Source organism: Leptosomus discolor, chromosome 2 (assembly GCF_034619465.1).
Source record: "Leptosomus discolor isolate bLepDis1 chromosome 2, bLepDis1.hap2, whole genome shotgun sequence".
In the NCBI taxonomy this organism is placed as follows: domain Eukaryota; kingdom Metazoa; phylum Chordata; class Aves; order Leptosomiformes; family Leptosomidae; genus Leptosomus; species Leptosomus discolor.
Genome location: NC_141392.1, coordinates 102,946,416 through 102,966,903, shown reverse-complemented (window position 1 = coordinate 102,966,903; position 20,488 = coordinate 102,946,416). Strand labels below are relative to the sequence as shown.

The following is a 20,488-nucleotide window of genomic DNA, read 5'->3' as shown; positions in this document are numbered from 1 at the left end:
CTGAACTTGAATGGAGTTTTCTCTTGTGTGGTAGATAATGAATAAACTGCAAGTGTGGTAATAGTGAAAGCCCACTATTTGATGTCTCTAATTTCTTCCCATGAAAAACTGACCATGTGAATGCTTCCAGTCTGTGCCAAATAGAAAATAATGAGTCTGACTGATTTTGTGGTTGTATGTAGGTTATGCATGTGTCCTTGAAACCTGCATATCTCCATCACTCGTGCATATACTCTTATTTTAAATTCCAAGGTCTACATTCTGCTGTTCCCTTTATATTGCCACTAGCTGATTTAGAGATTAGTGAAACCTACAGTTTCTTCAACATTTTCCAAATGCATATTTTTGCATTGCAAAATATGAAGTTCATTGGACATGCATCAGTCTCATTATATCACACAGAAAAAAAATGTCTTAGAAGCTGGGTAGCCTTGGGATAGTGGTGCCTTTGAAGAAGGACTGTGGAAAACAGAGCACTGAGTGACCACGACACGACTCTTGACAAAGTAGCTACCAAGTTGGGGTGAATGTTCTTTGAACTGAGGAATATTCCTTGCTTTTTAAGAATTTCAACATGTAATTTAACTGTCACCTTTTATCTTGCAGGTAATTTGGGGGAAAACAGTGACATGTATAAAAATGAGTACCAAGATGATAAACTACTTCTCAACCACAAAACCAGTTCTTTAAGTAGTTCTTGGGAGGATAACACCATACCAAAAAAGAGCCAAAGAATTAATAGCTGTTACTAGGTAGACATCTGCTTAGTGCAGACATCACGAAGCAGCTATGCCCGAGCCTTCTTAGCAACACAGAAACTTTACTAGACAGTGAAGAAAGAATTATTACTTGTATCAACCTGACTGGAACGAGTACAAGTGTCCACCTTTAATGAGCTCTTTCTTGTTTCTTCTGAAAAAGTCAGGGGTTCATGATAACACGTTCCTATATGGTGGCTTAGTAATAAGAGTTTTTAACAGAATGTCTTTGTGTTAAGAAAAATCTATGTAATCTGAGTCTCCATCAAACATCTTACTCTGGCACTAAGAAATTCTACCTAAACTTTAGATTGAGTCTTGAGGACAGAGCTTTACCCTAGGGTCCAATTCTTCAATACTCTTGTAAGTGTAGTACTTTTAGATACATGCATTCCCTTTTTGTCACTCTAAGTCAACTTGTGGGCTTTGCTTTAAATATTGAGAAAAATAAATACTTTGTGGCACTAAAATGGACAAGATGGCAAATCTCTCTTAAGAATGCATGTTGCCTCTATGAGATAGCAGTTTTAACAATAAATCCAAAGATTATTTCTAATGTCAAACACTGAAAAAGAAAAGGCTTCCAGGCTCTAAAAATGGTAGGAACAAAGACGGTTTTATCTTAAGGATGTGCTGAACTCTCTATATATGCCAAATTACTTTGATTATGAATGTTAAAGAGATATTACAGGAGCAGCTAATTTAAGCAGATAGCTCTTAGACAATGTACATGCCACATTCACACCAAAACAGTCTGAATGTTTTCTCCTGTTCTTTCATTATCACATGGTATAAACTAATATTAAGCTAATCAAGGATATCTTATAATTTTAGTACAGGAAAAAAAGTATACATACAAAAACCCCAAAATTTTATTCAAAGAGGCTAAATATATATTTAATGCATGGGAAGATAAGATGTCAAATATTGACTTTATTATAGTTTTTATTGGATTAAAATACTCATTTTTAATCAAACAAATGAGAAAATGCAGGCCAGCAGTTAACGGTGTTTGGTAACTTATATTCTCAGGTGCCAATGTAAGATACATAAGGGACCCAAGTTTTGACACAGACTGAAAATCAGACTGGAAAAGGATGGTCTAAGTTAATTTCCAAAATTTACAATCAACAGTCACATATAAACCTTAAGCCAAAAGAATCTTTCTTTTAACAGAAGAAAATTTTTTCCCTTCCTACTGCATAAACATTCTCCAAGAACTTATCTCATTGTAGACTGGTACAGATTTTACCACACAGCTGAATAAGTGTCCTTGAAATGTAGAGCAATTATACTACACAAAAGTTCTGAGAAAATAGTTTAATAAACTCTTACTCAAATCTAAACAAGTCAAAATAAAAGACTCTCAAAAGAAATTACTTTTCAATAGTAAAATGACTGTATTGATAGGACGTGGGGAAACTTGCAATTACAGCATCAAAGTGAGGAAGAAAAAAACAATGTGAAAGAACAAAAAACAAGAGAAGAAAAAATATAAATGAACAAGCATAGTTTACCTACAGCAGCCATGACAGGCATACTAATACAGTTAAGAAACATTATTTATGCCACTAAATATAGTTTAACATGACTTAGCTAATTAATTTCTTAAGTGTTCATGATTTTTTTTTTTTAAGAGAAAATAGCAATAGGAAAAAAATAAACATATGGGAAAAAAAGTAAAATGTAGTCTTAGCTGCAGGTCCAGTACCAGTTAGTCTTGTATTTTAACATAGCTAAAATCACCTAAGTGGTCACTCGAAATTTTGAATTGCACCAACTCACAATAAAAATGCAGTAACTGGTGAAAATTACTTCCAATGAGAGATTTAAAGAGCTAAACCTCCTTATTTTATCTAGGAGACTGAGAGGTGACTTGTTGCTTCAAAAAGGGGAATTCTAAGCTTAACAAAAGGCTTTTTATTCTATTGTGGGAAAACATACCACCACTACTGGACAGGAAGATCAAACCAGACTAATACAATTCAGAAGACAAGACTACATATTTAACAGTGGTCATGTTAAGCACAGAAAAGAATGGTTAAGATAGACAGTGGATTATCTACTTGTTGATGGTTTTATATCAACACTGGATTACTTTCTTAATAATAAAATTTATCAAAATACAAATTATTGCCTCAGTACTATTTAACGGGAAATTATATTCAGCATCACTTACGAGCTGGAAAATAACAGTTTCTTCTGGCTTTTTGATTTTATCAATTGCTTTTACTATTTTTTTACTAAATTTATTCTAAGTGACAATTATAATTGAAATCCCTGACTAAAAGTACCATGCACCAAGGAAATACTACAAATTCTTTTCACTTATTTCAAACACCATTTCTAAGGTTTTAAAGAATATGTAGGAGATAGATATTCATTTACATACAGACTCATTAAATTACAAAAATTCATTGAAAGAACTACTTTACCTAGCAGCTGATTTTACATTATTTCACACATGGTTTTCCATTGGTACACATTTATTTCAGCAGCCTCTATTATATTCCTTGTTTGACTTCAGGATTATCTGTTTGTTAAATCCTGAATTATTCAAGGTAGTCAAACACAGCAGATCGATAACTTCTGGCACATAATGATCAAACTACCTAATACCTCCTTGAACACCTCTGCTAACCTGCCAAAAATAGCACACTTAATTTGAAACACTCTACAACAGAGATCTGATTCTTACTGTAAAAGTGGAACACACCCATTAATCAAGTTTTGCCTTTGAAACTTTCTTACTTTATTCTCTTCCTAGGAATTTTGAAATAAATATTTAACTTAAGCAGATCAGTTTTAGTTAGTATAGAAAAAAGTATCGTGATGTTTCCCTCTTAAAATGAAAACCAAAGATATTAAAACAACCTTCTTCTATTGTTCTGGAAATAAGCAAAGCTAAAAAAGCCTACTATGCATGCTGTAAATATGCAAAAGCGGGGGATTCATTATCACACCTTTTAAGTCATTCTGTGCACATTGATAAGCTTTGTTGGTGGAAAGTGCTGGGTTTTTTTCATCTCATAGTGAGACTCTTAATGTTACTTCACCTTTGGGGAATTTATGCATTTATGAAGCACTGTCATAAGACAAATCATATACCCTGCATCTCCCACTGAATATAAGCAAAGGTAAGGGCAGAGGGATGAAAAAAAAAGAAGTTCACAACAGAGGAATGTAATATCTTTTTCCCTATGGCAATGCCATCTTGGAACAAGGCAGAACAAGAACTGAGTCCAATTATATCCACTGGCAGTGTTGCTTTCCATGAGACTAATGTTAATGATACGGCAGACATGAAGCAGACAAGGGAAAGCATGTCATTGCACTGTAATTGTGCTGGTGGCTTTCATGGCCATTTAAACCAGGTCTCCTTCTGTCTAGAAACTCTGAAAGTATTAAAACAATTCTGCAGCTTCACTGGGAAATTGAGGCGTAACTATTTTCATTGATGAAATCAACACCAAAAGATCAAAAATCAAAACAAAGTAACAAGGCGGGGGGGGGACGGGACACACACACACGACACACCTTCACTCTATACCTCTTCATTTTTAAAATTTTAAATTTTTTTGTAATCTACTCTGACCCAATGGAAGATGGAACAATAAACATGATTCAAGGGGAAATCCAACACCCACCAGTTAGGTATAACATTTATACTACATTTTTTTATTTAAATGCCAAGCATTTAAAAACTATATTTATTTAATGCATTCAAGCGTGTAATTCTAATACACTGCTTTAATTTTCATGTTAGTGAGCTGGTTTTCTTGACCATGTTAAATTTGGGGCACTAAATATTGCAAAAATGCAAGCCAGAAAGATCTAAATTTGAAAACTTTGCTGAACAAATAAATGAACTATGCATAGTTTTAAATCTAATTGGTAGTTCCAATATTTTAATGAAACAAAATTATAATAATTCTGTTTGCCTGTTCAAAAATCAAACAAAGAAAAGAAAATTAAATTGGCAGTTTGCTAGTATTGGTTTTGGCTGACTGGAAAAGGCCAAGTTACAGCAATAATATAGCTATCAGCCATGCATTTTTTTCCCACTAACATACCAGAGAGGACAGCCAGAGAGGAAAACCAGGATGAGGCCATTGGTGCTGTCTGTATTCATATGAGTACTGAGTGTACCTGCCAGTGTTAATCTGCATGGCCAGAAGTGAATAGAGTACCATACATGAATGGTGTATACGTGTGCTCTGCTTCTGTGTGCCTGCTGGGAATACAGCACTGTATTCCAGCTTCTGCCTGCATCTGGGTACATGGGGTTGCTGTGTTTAGCAACTCCCTATTCAACAATGTGCACTTTTTGGTTGTTCTCAGTTTTCTTCTTCGGTGTGGGCTGGTCAGAGTTTTTTTGTTAGGGATTTTTGCAACTCATGCAATCTCACAACTAGATATAAAACTGAAATAACAATGGGATTGGCTGTATGTTATTAAACAACATTCAGGATTATTTTAAGGTAAATCTGATTAACTTCAACAAATGAAGCAATTTTTGCTCTGTAGGAGCTGAGTGACTGGTTTCAAACTAGAGCAGAATTTAGAGTCTCAAAAGAGTCAGTAACAATAAATACTATTTCATTTTCAATTACTTTGACAATTGCTACTGTTTGGACGCAAAACTAAGTCTCAAGATTAAATCTCTCTTAAAGATAGGCTAAAGTGAATATCAAAAGATGGCAATTTAATCTGCTTCAATCAGTCTTTCAGATGTCTAAAACTGAGTTAAACCTTCATAGTTCTAGCCTTCATCAGTTTATAACTTAAGTTCATTAAGTTTATAATTCATTATTATATACTTTTTCTACAATAAAAGCAATTAAAATTAGTATTACAAAAATGCTTTTCAAAATACAAACAATTCAAAAGAAGCTTTTATACTAATTATATAAGAGGTCTGAGGCACGTATTAAATAGGCATTCTTTCACATTTGCCCAAACAATACAGACTGAGTAGGGTCAAAAGCAGCTGCTATCTACCTGGGAAAGAAAACATTGAATAACTCTTGTACGATATACCATGTGGAGAGATTACCTGTAGTATCTTTGAGGACTGAGGAATTCTAGTCTTTCTAAATCTAATTCCCAGTGAAACCACATGAGACGTGTGAGATCAAAACAAATAGATTGATAATAAATATTATCCAAATATAAAAAATATATTTGTGTGTTGGGTTTGTGTCTCAAGATTTTGGTAGTGGGTGGGCTACAGGGGTGGCTTCCATGAGAAGATGCTAGAACTTTCCCCCATGTCCAATGGAGTCAATGCCAGATGACTTCAACATGGACCCACTGCTTGCCAAGGCTAAGCCTATCAGCGACAATGGTAGCACCTCTGTGACAACATATTTAAGAAAGGGAGGTAACTCCTGTGCAACAGCAGCTTGAAGAGAGGAGTGACAATATATGACAGAAACAACTCTGCAGACAACAAGGTCAGTGAAGAAGGCAGGTGAGGAGGCTTCAGGTATCAGAGCACAGATTCTCCTGCAGCCTGCACTGAAGACGGTGGTGAGGCAGACTGTCCCACTGCAGCCCTTGGAGGTTAACGGTGGAGCAGATATCCACCTGTAGATCATGAAGAACCCCATGTCAGAACAGGTGGATGTGCCTGAATGATGCTGTGACCCCATGAAAAGCCAGTGCTGGAGCAGGGTCCTGTCAGGACCTGTGACCCATGGACAGAGGAGCCCACGCCAGAGCAGTTCATTCCTGAATGACTGCGCGTCGTGGAAAGGACGCACGGTGAAGCAGTTTGTGAAGAACTGCAGTCTGTGGGAAGGACTTATGTTGGAGACTGTCTCCCTTGGGAGGGACCCCATGCTGGAGCAGGGGAAGAGTGTGAGGAAGAAGGAGTGGCAGAGACAACATTTGATGAACTGACCACAATCCCCACTCCCTGTCCACCTGCACCACTCAGGTGGAGGAGGTAGAAAGTTCAGGAATGATGCTGAGCCTGGGAAGAAGAGAGAAGTTGGGAGAAGGTGTACTAAGATTTGATTTCATTCTTCATTATTGTACTCTGATGTGATTGGTAATGAATGAAATTAGTTTCTCTGTGTCGAGTCAGTTTTGAACACGACGGTAATTGGTGAATGATCTCCCTGTCCTTATCCTGACCCATGAGCTTTTTGTTATATTTTCTCTCCCCTGTCCATCTGAGAAGGGGAAGTGATAGAGTGACCTGGTGGCCACCTGGCATCCACCCAAGGTCAACCCACCACAGTCGTTATGATGCAATCTGCAAATACACAAGATACTACTTTTTGAGGAATATCTTTTTGTAATTTGTTTTGTCAGTAACATTTATACCTGACAGCTATTAAAAAAAATCTATGTACTATAAGGACTCTAGAATACAATAACTTACCATCTGGCAAGGTGTAATAGGCTGCTTTCATTTAATATCTAAGGTGTGCAATCAAAATTACTGAGTTCTCTATTTCCCCAAAACAATGGAGACAAGCCATATTCTACATCAGTCAAGTTTACCCTTACATCCAGTATCTGATGTACTATGCAGAGCAACAGATATACATCTGAAATAATGATCTCCCCAGATATTTCCCTAAAGCTTAATCCCAAAGTGAATATTTGGCTAGAGATAAGATACATTGACAAAGAGAAAAAAGTTGTTTTCCAGTGTTGGTTACTCTCTTCCAAACTTTCCTTCATTATTCTGTTGATTCTTAGTTTTCTGGTGCATCAGTAAGATGACTTGCATTGGTTTTGTAATCTCCAGTTAATTGGCTTAAGACACAGAGTTAACAAGCAGTGCATTTAAATTCATAGTCATCAATAGTGGTATTACATATGCATCCACAGTAAACTTTATAAAAATAAGTTCTAAGTGCAAAGGATCACAGAATACATATTCATAGTAAGCTGACAAAATAAAATGGAATTTCACAGATTCCCTTTTTTACTATAATTTTCAAAATATTTTTAAAAAGATAAGAACTGTGTGTGTTAACTGCTTTTATATCCATTGCATGTGTACATCATAATTACCGGAAACGTACAGTTGCAGTGCATTGGTCATTTGTAAAGTGATACAAGCCCTACAGTTTCAGGAAAAAAGGAAGGTCTAAAGTCATAAATGACTTGATGGTGTCTGGGATAAAACGGTTGAAACAGCTTATGTAAGCATAGAATTTAAAAGCACAGACTAATTAAAAGCTCTTTTATTTTCAATATAACTACAGTGGCTTTGATCTTGAGTAACGATTTATGAAGTACAAAAATTAATAATGATTCCATTCTAAAAAACTGCATTTTAATGAGTATCTAGGTGAACATAGGCAGCAATTGGCAGCAACACTGACATCCTTTTGTCTTCTTTTAAAGTTGTATATGTAAATCTATGCAGGAGCCTGAAATACAATTTATGCTATGCTAGGGATAAGTTAAATTTCCAAATGATGAATGTAGCTTCTGGATAAGAGTTAGATTTTGAGTAATGAGGAAGACAATGTTTAGATAGGGGCATGTCTTTGTGTGGAATTGACTTTCCGTAAGTTGCATTCCAGGCATGTTTTTAAAGTGAAGATCAGACTGAATGCAAAGCAATTTATTATAGAAAAAGTGAGCAAGCAAATACACACTTAAAGAAAACTGCAATGTGAAGCACAGATACTTTTTCCAAAAGTAAATCCCTAGAGATACCTGATCACACAAGGATAACAGCTACTCAGTGTAAGAGCAGTAGTAGTATGGTCAGCCTTTTACTACATCCCTGATATTTAAACATAAATTTCGAATTTCATCACCACTTAGCAATGCTTAAAGGTAAAGGTCTTATTTGTTGCACTTTTATATGTGCCCTACCTTGGAACTGAGCATTGAATCCCTTTCGTCGATGGTTGCTGTCAGACGTGAAATGGAGTCGTAACCAATTCTTACTGCTGATAACTGGAGAAGGTAGATTCATACCAGTCAACCTGGAAAATAAAAAAAAAAGAATCTAATATAAGTGGTGGAAAAAATCACTTGTACATCACTTAAAAGAGAAAAAAAAAAAAAATAGCCAAAACATATTGTTTTACTGTTTACAGTTTATCTGACAATGTGATTCACTGTCATCTAATCTCAATTTATTATTTGTTATGTAACTATTATCCTCAGAGAAATGTGGGGGTTTTTTCCTATTACAGCTATCCATTTTACGGTCAAAACTTATATCTCCAAACTACTCATTTTGTGAATTAAAGAAGAAAAGCAATCTTATGAGAGCGTGTGTGTTCACATGTGTGTATGTACGCATATGTGTGTCAAATCATTCAGCAAAAATATAAGCATATTCACTTATGACAAAATTTCATCATCTGACTCCCTGCTGTGTGAGTCACCTCATGGGAAACCAAATCTCAGGTGTTAAGAAAGGATAAATATGGGTTATGGGCACTACTTAACGTTAAGCTTGGGTGGAAAACTATTGGTACATAACTATCCTGCTAGAAATGCTTTTTTTAATATTAAATCTTACCCATGATTACTAAAAAAGAGAAGTTTAAACACAACCAAATACAGGCTAACCAGCTTGCGTGAACTATGGACATTGTGAAGAAAGAGTGCACACAAAGAATTTTTCTAACACAGGCAACAGGCCCTTGGACCACATTGTGTCATACCACAGTCTATCACTGAACCATTTGTTAATATGAACCCGCTCAAGTACCTACCATAGAGTATGTGATATGGTGTAAATTCATATGTTAGTTTCCCAGATGGCTTTTTTTTTGTATGACCCTTCACATTTCAAATTTAGCCTTTTTTTTTTTTTTTTTTTTTCCCTTCTGAATAACTCTGGAGAACTAAAAGAAACGAAGTTTCTTGAACTACAAGAAATGAAATTTGATCGCTGTGCACTGAGTAAACAGGCAGTGAGTAGGCATCACCCAGAGCATCATCCAGCAAGGGCTCGCTCCCTGGGCGAGCGAACAGAGTGGGCAAGCAGAGCGCAGCCATTTGCATGGGAGAGGCACTCAGCCGGCGAGGAGCAAAGCAGCTGGCCTTTTCGCTGTGAGTGCTTTCGCCTCTGAGCACGAGCCCACAGACTGCTACCCTCTACTGATTTTCCACAAGATGGAGAGGAAGCAGCCACTAGTAGTCCAACAATGATCAAGAAAGACTTCAGGGCCTTAGAACAGTTAGTGAGAGAATCTGGGCCACAGGTTATTTTTTCTTCTCTCCTTCCTGTTGAAAGCAGTGACACTGGAAGGAACAGGAGGATCCAATCTATCAACACATGGCTCCATGGCTGGTGTCACCATCACAATTTTGGTTTTTTTGATAATGGGATGGCCTACACAGCACCAGGAATGTTGACATCAAATGGGAGAAACCTTTCTTGAAGGGGGGAGAGGGTCATTGCCCAAAACATTGTAGGGCTGATTGACAGGGGTTTAAACTAGATGCAAAGGGGGAGGGGGACAGTAATATCAAGATTATCTGTGATAAGCAGCAGGATGACACACCAGGGTTGGAGGGATGGGGTGACAGTAAGGGCCTTCAACCTGGTGCCCTAACGCATGCTGTGGACACTGCAGCACAGGCAAAGTCTTACAGAGATGAGCCAGGGAGGCTGAGGAAATAGGAGCCAACAGAGTAGCTTCCATGAAACACTTTGGGGGAATAAAAGGGGGAAAAAAAGGAATAAAAGAAGGAGACACAGCCACAGCCCAGCTGAAGTGCCTCTACACCAATGCAGGCAGCATGGGCAACAAACAGGAGGAATTAGAAGCTACCATGTTACAGGAAGGCTACGACATAGTAGCCATTACTGAAAATTGGTGGGATGAATCCTATGACTGGTGTGTGGCTGACGATGGCTACAAGCCGTTCCAAAGGGACAGGAGCGGAAGGAGGGGTGGAGGTGTTGCGCTCTATGTTAAGAAATGGATAGAGTGTGAAGATTTGTCCCTAAAGAATAGCCATGAGGAGGTCAAAAGCTTACGGGTAAGAATAGTGATCGAGACAACAAAGGCAGCCTTTTGGTTGGTATCTACTACAGGCCACCCGATCAAGGGGAACCTAATGATGAAGCCTTCTTACTCCGGCTCCAGGAGACATCACACACACGGGCCCTCTTTCTGCTGCGGGCTTTCAACCACCCCGACATCAGTTGGAAAAGTGGCATGGAAAGCTGTAGGCAATCCAGGAGACTCCTGGAGTGCCTAGATGACAACTTCTTAAGGCAAGAAATAGGCAGCCCTACCCGAGAGGATGGGATATTGGACCTGATGGTCACAAATACACGTGAACTCATCAGCGATGTCAAGATTGGAGTCAGCCTCGGCTGCAGTGATCATGTACTACTGCAGTTCACTGTCCTAAGGGGTATGAGGCAGATGAAAAGCATAGTCAGGACCTTAAATTTTAGGAGAGCAAAATTCCAGCTCTTCAAGGAGTTAGTCAATTGGGCCACCTGGGAAACAGCCCTCAGGGACAAAAGAGCAAGGCAGAGCTGGAAGATCTTTAAGGACACTTTCCATAGACCGCAAGAGCTCTCAATCCCCAGGTGTAAGAAATCGGGCAAGGAAGGCAAGACACAAGCATGGCTGAGTCAAGACCTGCTGGCCAAAATAAAAGGCAGGATGGAACGGCACAGGCAGTGGAAGCGAGGTCAGGTATCCTGGGAAGAGTAGAGGGATGTTGCCCAGATTTGTAGGGATGAGGCCAGGAAGGCCACGGCATAGCTGAAGCTGAACTTGGCAAGGGATGCCAAGAAAAACAAGAAAGATTTCTACAGGTATGTAAACCAGAAAAGGAAACTCAAAGAAAGTATAACCCCAAATGAGCAGCAATGGTGAACTAGTAACAACAGATGAGGAGAAGGCTGAGGTTCTCAACAACTTTTTTGCCTCAGTTTTCACTGGCAACCTCTCTCCTCACAGCTCTCAAGTTAATGGCCCACAAGACGGGGACTAGGGAGACAGAGTCCCTCCCACCGTAAATGAAGATAAAGTTCGTGATCATCTGAGGAACCTGGACATACACAAGTCCATGGGACCTGATGAGATGCATCCCACAGTCCTGAGGGAACTGGCTGATGCAGTTGGCAAGCCACTCTCCACGACATTTGAAAAGTCATGGCAGTCAGGCAAAATTCCCAGTGACTGGAAGAAAGGAATCATTACGCCAATTTTTAAAAAGGTGAGAAAGGAGGACCCTGGGAACTACCGACATGTCAGAATCACCTCTGTGCCTGGGAAGATCATGGAACAGATCCTCCTAGAAGATATGCTAAGGTACATGGAGGACAGGGAGGTGATTTGAGACAGTCAGCATGGCTTTACTAGGGGCAAGTCCTGCCTGACCAACCTGGCATTCAATAGTTCTTACAAGCGTTGGTCAAAACATTCAGCCCTATATATGTTTCTAAATCCCACTCAAATGGAATTTTATACTTTATATATGCTTTCATACACCCTTTAGACCATTTTAGAGCATAATATTTTAGAAATTCCTTAGATCAGGCACTAAATATTTCTAACTATGAACTGTCATTTGCTGTTTCAAAGATATGTATAATTTGGGTGTACCTGTAGAAAGTACTTTGATATAGTTAAAAAGAAAAGAAAAAATAAAAACGTGTGGAATTTCAAAAATATTACTAGTACCTCTTAGCTATTGACACAATAGATGCTAAACCTAAGTTTTTACTATATATAGGTTGCATTTCATATTGCTGAACTGATAACTCCTTTGTCCAAGTACACAAACTTATCTCTTAGAAATACTGTGTTGAGGGTTGGTTTTCTTTTTTAAATGAAATATACATGTGGTAACATTCAGTCTGGCATATCCAGAGGTTTCGATTTAAAGTCTGCAAAACTCCTGGCTGAAATATTAAATTGTTATATGAATTCAATTGTACATTAATAAAAGTGTAAACAAACTTTATTATAAAAGCACATTCAAAGCAGATTTTTCATTAGTTAAATTTCTAATAAACAGATACTTCCCAAACACATAATACACATAAATATTTTCAGATCTGTGTGAACTGTACAACATACAGCTAAATAGTCTCAAATCTTCTCACTATACTGTGAAAGATAATGTGATCATGACATTGAGAGAGCATTTTAAGCAATCTATTTTAACAGAGTTCTAATTTAACTGTATGATTTCTATGCTACTGCATACTAGACAGGAATATGTTCTTTGCCAGAAACGCTGTTTTTGTTTTAACTGAAGAAAGTGAGAATATATATATATTGAAATATAACTTAGTGGCTAATTTAGTTGTAAGGCTGGTTTGGGAAGCAAGCTTATATCCAGTGTATGACACGTTTTTTTCTGTAAGGTTTTCAAAACTTAGTCATTATAGTACCCAAATTCAGAATCGAAAACAAATTCTGAATGGGGGTTAGACTAGTATTCTGTGGCCCAGATGTGTACATCATACTGTGCTGCCATTCAGTGAGACCTAGACAGGCTGGAGAGCTGGGCAGAGAAAAATCTAATGAGGTTCAACAAAGGCAAGCGTGGGGTCCTGCACCTGGGGAGGAATAACCCCACACACCAGTACAGGCTGGGGGTTGACCTGCTGGAGAGCAGCTCTGCAGAGAAGGCCCTGGGAGTGCTGGTGGACGAAAAGTTAACCATGAGCCAGCAATTGGCCGTTGTGGCTAAGTAGGCCAGTGGTACCCTGGGGTGTATTAAGAAGAGTGTAGCCAGCAGGTTGAGGTAGGTTCCCCTCCCCCTTTACTCTGCTTTCATGAGGCCTCATCTGGAGTACTGTGTCCAGTTTTGGGGACCCCAGCTCAAGATGGACAAGGAACTACTGGAGAGAGCCCAGTAGTGGGCCATGAATCTGGTTAGGGGACTGGAGTATCTCTCTGATGAGGAAAGGCTGAGAGACCTGGGGCTCTTTAGCTTGGAGAAGACTGAGAGAAGACCTTATCAAGGCTTATAAATATCTAAAGGGCAGGTGTCAAGAGGATGGGGCCAGGCTCTTTTCAGTGGTGCCCAGTGACAGGACAAGAGGCAACGGGTACAAACTGGAATACAGGAAGTTCCGCCTGAACATGAGGAAAAACTTCTTTACATTGAGGGTGACAGAGCCCTGGAACAGGCTGCCCATAGAGGCTGTGGAGTCTCCTTCTCTGGAGATATTCAAAACCTGCCTGTATACGGCCCTGTGCAACCTGCTGTAGGCGAAACTGCTTTGGCAGAGGAGTTGGACTAGATGATCTCCAGAGGTCCCTTCCAACCTCTACCATTCTGTGATTCTGTGTTTCTGTGATTCTGTGACTGCAGTTTCACACAGAGATGAGGTGTTCTAACAAGTGGCTGCTGCCTAAAAGAAGTGTGACATTCTTTTCTGTTCCTCCTCCTGCATTTACTACTCCTGCCTCAGTCCTTTGCTTCTGTATTGCCCTCCTCATGTGTATCAACTTTGATTCTTGCTGGAATTTCTGTGATCTGATTTAATTCATTACATGGCAGAAAATCATGCCCTCCCACCCCCCCACCCCCCTCCAGCTGAGACATCTGTGTGTCATTTTAGTGAACTAAACTGCTCATGAGAAAGAGAGAAAACAGCCAGAGCTGGCAAAAATTCAGTGTCAGGAGCACAGGAACGTAAGGTATGGAAATTCAATGAATCTTGTGGAATTGGAGCTGCAGGTCACCACTCAGGGAAGGAACAATCAACAAAATATAAGAGGGAACAGCTGCTCTAACAACAAGACCATTTGCATTACCGATGAAATGAAACAATACTTATTATGCTTGATAAGAGAGGACAGACTATCTCCTAGATAAGGACTAAATACAACAGTTTCACATAAAAAGTTTAAATCGTCTCTTCTTCATGTGGAATTTGTAATGAGACTATTTATAACAGCTAACATAATCTACCAGGAAAGGTTTCAGAAGTGGGGAGGGGGAGGGAGAAGGGGAGGATGAGATATTTCTCATTTTCTCATTTAAAGTAATTAGATCAAGCATGATTTTTCTCTCCCATCTTCACCTGATTCCATAACCATGTGTAAATGGTCGTTTGTTCTGGTTGCTGTGAATAAATACTTTCATTTGCATTTTACCTTAATATTGCTTGGGATGAGAATGAATTCAAACAAGTACATAAGTTTTTGGGTGAGCTCTTTTGTACCCTGATGCTATAAAGACATAAGAGCACCTTAGCAAGTCTTAGCGTGCTAAGCACCCCTAGAGAGTCTCCTGAGAATTTTTCAGGGTAACAGGGTATGTCCCTGGGAAGCTGAATGAGACTGACATAGCTGCTTTCAGGTGAGTCAGGAAAACTGATGACTAAGAGGAATCCAGAAGGCTCTTGCTGTACAGGAAAGATCTTACAAACACCTTAAGTCCTGAGGGACCACGAGGAGTTTGCCACAGAATGTCATATAAAAATACTTTGTCAGTCTGTGCCTAAGAAAATAGCTTGAATGAAACACAAAATTGAAAGGTATAGAAAGGTTGGAAGACAGAAAAACAAATATAGAGTAAGGGAATAAGCCCAAGAAAAACATCTTAACAAGAGACTGTGAATTTCAATGATTCAGATCCTTTTAACTGAGCAGTCTAAGAATGTTATGTTCTTATTTGCTCAGTCATGGGACACGACATAACTCAGAACTTTATTCTCCAAAGACAACCTTCTTTGCACTTTCTCTCTAATTATTCTAATCTTGTGCATAAAAGTCTCCAGCCTCTTCTGTGTATTTGATTGTACCTCACACTGGATGTTATACTTGCAAATATTTTGTGTATGGCTGGAGCTTATAGCCAGAGGCAAGATATTTTTTTTTTTAACTGATGTTTGGAAAACAGCTTTATTAAGGACATCTTGGTTTATTGCTAACAATGTTGCTAACAGCCTTAGGAAATATTTTTCTTGATTATTGCTCTGATATTTGACAAACATCATAGGGACAATATTCCATCGCACTCTGGATAGCATATTCTTGCTCTGGAAGACTATTACTGCTCTCAAGCTGATGAATAAAAGAACAATAATATATCTAGTGTTTTTTATGATATATGGCTTCCATTGTCCAGCAGAAGTGGAATATTAAGTTCTAGGACACAGCAATCAATTAGATTTTATTGTTCAATACAGTGATATTCAACCCAGGCCATGAGTACTGCAAGCACTCTTCCATAGCTTTCAAGGAGTTCTTCCCTCCAGAGCCGGGTAAGATAAGTGTTGGGTCCTAAAGTTAATATGGCAGCTGTCCTGAGAGGAAATGAAAGTTTAAAACAAGTTGACAGCTGAACAAACATAAAACTAAATTGTGGGCTTTTTGTTGCTACCAATACCTAGTAATTGAGCACTTCTGAGATAAAATCTTTAAAAATTCTTCTCTAGTTGAGTGTAATTATTAAAAGCTGCAATGATAAAATATAGATCTTACAGCACACATAGTATTCTGTTTAGATGCTCTGCAGCTACAGTGTTTTAACTGCCATTATCCAGATGGGTATTTATGTTAATATTCTGAAAACTGTGCATTTTTTACTGTGTTCATATGAATCCCTTAATAAATTCTCTACAGTCCCGTACAGGGGAAATTTTAATTTCTTCAATAAAATTCAGAAATTGCTAATCTAAAAAGTGGTTGCCAGGTTTTTTTTCTTTAATTTTCAGTTATTATGGGTTCTTAGTATAGGATTAAGATTTAACAAGATACATTCCAAAAAGCAGATTTGTAAATCAATGTTCAGTAACTATCGACCTTCCTATTATTTGTCAGTGCAATTGTCACTTTTCATGCACATGCTAAACTCCCAGAATTGTTTATTTTTAATCACCACAGCTAAGGAAAATACAAAGTTGCAGACATAACTGTTTTGAAAACTCATTTAAATGATATAAAAATAACATCTGTTGCAGATAGAATGGGATTTTTTAAGTACATCAGGTACCTACTATACTGCTGTGCTGAAAAAGTCTATTCTCTAATACTCTTTAATGATTTTTAATTTGTAGTTGCTACTGTTAAGATTTTCAAAATAAGCTAAAATGAATGTATAAATATAATGAATGGAAAAATGTTTTTCCATTCAGTGTAACTAATTTAATTTCATTACTTTATCAACTGTTCTCCATTATGTATTTTATATTGGAAGAATTGATAATTTTTCTGAAATGAAAGATTTCAGCTGTCCCATTTGGCTGTCTTACTAAAACCAAACCAAACCAAAACAAAAAAAAAACCCAAACAAAAAAATCCACACAAAAAAACCCAACAAAAACAAACAAACAAATAAACCCCAAAACCCAGAAATCAATGAAAAAACCCTATTTTTTAAAAAGTCATTGAAAGGAACACTTCATAATTTTTTTTTCTTAGCTTTTCATTTGCAGAAGTCACATCGTCTCTTCTAAGAAAAAAACCTCACAGTTTTCTGTATTTAAAAAGCTTAGTCCATATATGGGGACATATAGCAACAGTCTCTAAAGGATGAACGTAAGAATATTTTTAAGAGTCCTTCTCAACTCTGGCTTCCTGCAGTGACTATGAGGAATGAGTATAGGATCTATCTGACATGTTTGATAATAAAAAAATAAGAAAAATCTCATGATTGTCTATCTTCTTTTATAATCGTCTAAAAAAAAAATGCATTTCCTCTTGAAAATTTTGTCAGACTACATTTCTGTTTTATAATAGTATCTCACAAAACATGTATTTTTCTAAACACCTGTCTTAGATTTATGGTTTTTACTAAGTTTCCATAAAAAACCCCAATAGTCATCTAATCAAAATAGAGGATAAAATTACCAGGATAAGGAAATTTCATAAATATTATTCAGTCTCTATGTATATAATACAATAGATGATCTGAACTGAGCACAATGACCTTTTCTAATACTGCGATGTGATACATTTAGCATGTTTTTGTCCATCAGTGAAATATTATATTTTGCTTACATATCATGCACTTTCCTTTTCCCACAACTATGTTTACCTTTCCTAGAGATTACAAACAGTAACTGACAGGTGTAACAATTAAATATCTTTATGGGCGAGTATGAAAAGAGTTCATTATTAAAAAGACCCTACATTCAACAGTCACAGATACCCCAAAGCCTGGGAGAATTTGTACATCCTTGGATCTGAAATGCCTGACTCAGAGACATCTCCTGGAAAGTAGATACATGCTAGATTTCAGCATTCAATTTCATGTGCCTAATTAGAAACCTGAAAAAGTAATTGAAATCCAGCTCTAAGGTTTTACCTACAGCTGACAGTAGAAAAAAAAAAAAAAAAACTTCAGGGGTCTTTTTCTTTTCAGAATCCAATGTGCTTTATTGCGAATTGTTATAAAAAAGACAATGGAGTAAGCAGTAGAAAATAACTTTATGCATAACCACCTAGAGCTTATAAAAAGGACAGCTGGAATCCTCCTCAACCTACACTTCTTGAAAAATTTCCAAAGACTGCAGGATGTCCTGCTCACCAGGGTATGGGTGCCATGGGAGTGAACAGAAAAATGGGGTACTATACAGCCAAAATGCAAGAATCACAGCCCATACAGAGAGCAGAAAAGAGAGATCATTGATATGTGTCTGAAATATATTAAGTCAGTAAGGTAGAAAGATCAGAAGGATTTCAGTTGTTTCCAATGTTGCTTAATCATCTACCTTAGAATATTGGATAAAAACCATAAACAAATATATTGGTAAATAGGAAACAAAAATCTTTCTGTTGCTTACTAACCCCGATACTTGCAATAACTTTTTGGGAGGGCTGCTGTCACATATCCCCTCCAGCACCATTTCATGCCAACTTCTCAATACAGTATGTTCTTCCACAGCATCATACTGTTGTAATATTTAAAGAAGTACTAGTCATTATCTCTTCATTGTAGCAAGAAAGACGCATCAGGAGCTTAATTCCTGTTACCCTTTTGGATACAGTCACTGTAAGGTATATGAATTTCCTATAAAACGTGTTGATACTAGACATTTATCATCTATTGCATTATAAGAATTTCAGCAATTTCCTGAATAAACTAGTCCTTACCTATTTTGGGGAAGATTGTATGCATATACATGTATGTATTTATAAAATTGTTATCTTGACTCATTTTGACAGCACAGGAACAAATCCTTTCCAGTCTAAAAGAAGGCAGCAGCTTGCCTAGTGCTCACAGAAATTATAAAGCCATAAAACCCCAAATGTGCTCAGTGATCCTCTGACACCTCTAGCCTGAATCAGGTCTGCCAGGTTTGTGCTACAGATATGTGCATGCACATTCAATTTTCTACATGAAAAAACAGATGTATTATATTTTAAAATGGCTTTATACCTCTTCTCCAGAAATAACACAATCCCATGACTAACCAGTCATAGTGCAAGAGCATGACTGACAGCTGTGGGCAAGCACCATGCTCACTAGGATCAGTCTACAGCACAGAACAGCATTAGTCTCAGTCACCACATCACTCAACAATGTCTGAAACAATCTTTTAAAATTACATTATCCCTCATTCTTTGTGTTACATACCATTCCATGCTGCCAAGACCTACTGAGTATGGGGACTATCTGTATGTTTCACATATGATTTCTGTATCTCTCTATTTCTGCCTATGTGTATATCCCTGTCACACTGCTTTCCACATTCAGCAGCCCCCATCATAACTAATGCGGTTCACTCTTTCCACACAGCAGTCTCTTACTTCGAAACTAGGTTGATACGTATACCCCACAGTATGACTCAAATTTTTACCAAAATAGTATCACTACTTATAAAAGCATTAAAAGCAGTTAATTCATATTACCCAGGATTACCACATATAACCATATTACTGCCTCTCCTGGATTTAGCAGTGCCTTGAAGACAAGCCATCTTTCATGTCATGTTGCTGTCAAGACTATCCAGAATATCTCTCATCATCTGAGGAGGACTTAGACAAAAACTTCAGGAGAAGAGGTACAGTAACTGACTACCAACCAGTTCTGAACCAATTGAAGGTTTTGTATTACTTAAACAAAAAAAGATAAATCTCAAGTGAAATCAATATTCAATTCCCCAGTTTTCACTGATGTGTAAAAAGCATTATACATCATACTGTAACATTATATAACTTCTGTCTCATTTCTTCTTATTAAACATAAGTAATTCCAAAATTTTTATTGTTTTTATTCTCATTCTTGTGGAAGTAAAATCCAATGAGAATGAGAAAGCCTGAGCTGGTCTGATGAGTAGAAAGAATGCTCACATTGCCACAGACAAGCTATCTTTTATTCTGATTTATCAGTTCTTTATAACTATGTATATCATCTCTGAAAGTGTCTTCATGTAGTACATGTGGAACTCACTGCTAAAAGATGCAATGGAAGCCAAAACCCATAAATATTTATAAAGAACTAGCGAAGGACAGTCCGTCAGTAGATTTTAACTGTGACAGCTGGATGAACCATTCATTTCAGCAATGATGGCTGTTAAAAGGTGTGAAGGTGGGAAAACCTTGTCTCTGTATTTCCTATTGTTTATATCCATTTCATAAATATCTTTTAGTGGTCATTCTAACAAACAAACTAGTTAAAACTGCTCTGACCCAAATCGTTTATGAGACTTTTCTCCAATCAGCAAGTAACTTTGTCATACAATATTGTCTCTTTCACTTTCTGTCAGCTGTGATTTAATTCAATCTAAATTCAAACCATGCTTTACAATTCATTTCAAAAGAAAAAGGAAAAAACAACCCAAAACTGAAAAATAAAACTCA

At 37.5% G+C, this 20,488-nt stretch overlaps 1 protein-coding gene across 1 annotated transcript in view; it reads right to left on the bottom strand.

Annotated features, from left to right (window-relative positions):
* The window catches only part of CSMD1 (CUB and Sushi multiple domains 1), a 1,224,748-nt gene that overhangs the window by 483,707 nt on the left and 720,553 nt on the right, over positions 1 to 20,488 (bottom strand). Inside the window, exon 6 of the mRNA XM_086461528.1 lies at positions 8,607 to 8,719. Coding sequence (XP_086317654.1) covers positions 8,607 to 8,719 — 113 coding nt within the window. The remainder of the gene's footprint in view (positions 1 to 8,606; positions 8,720 to 20,488) is intronic.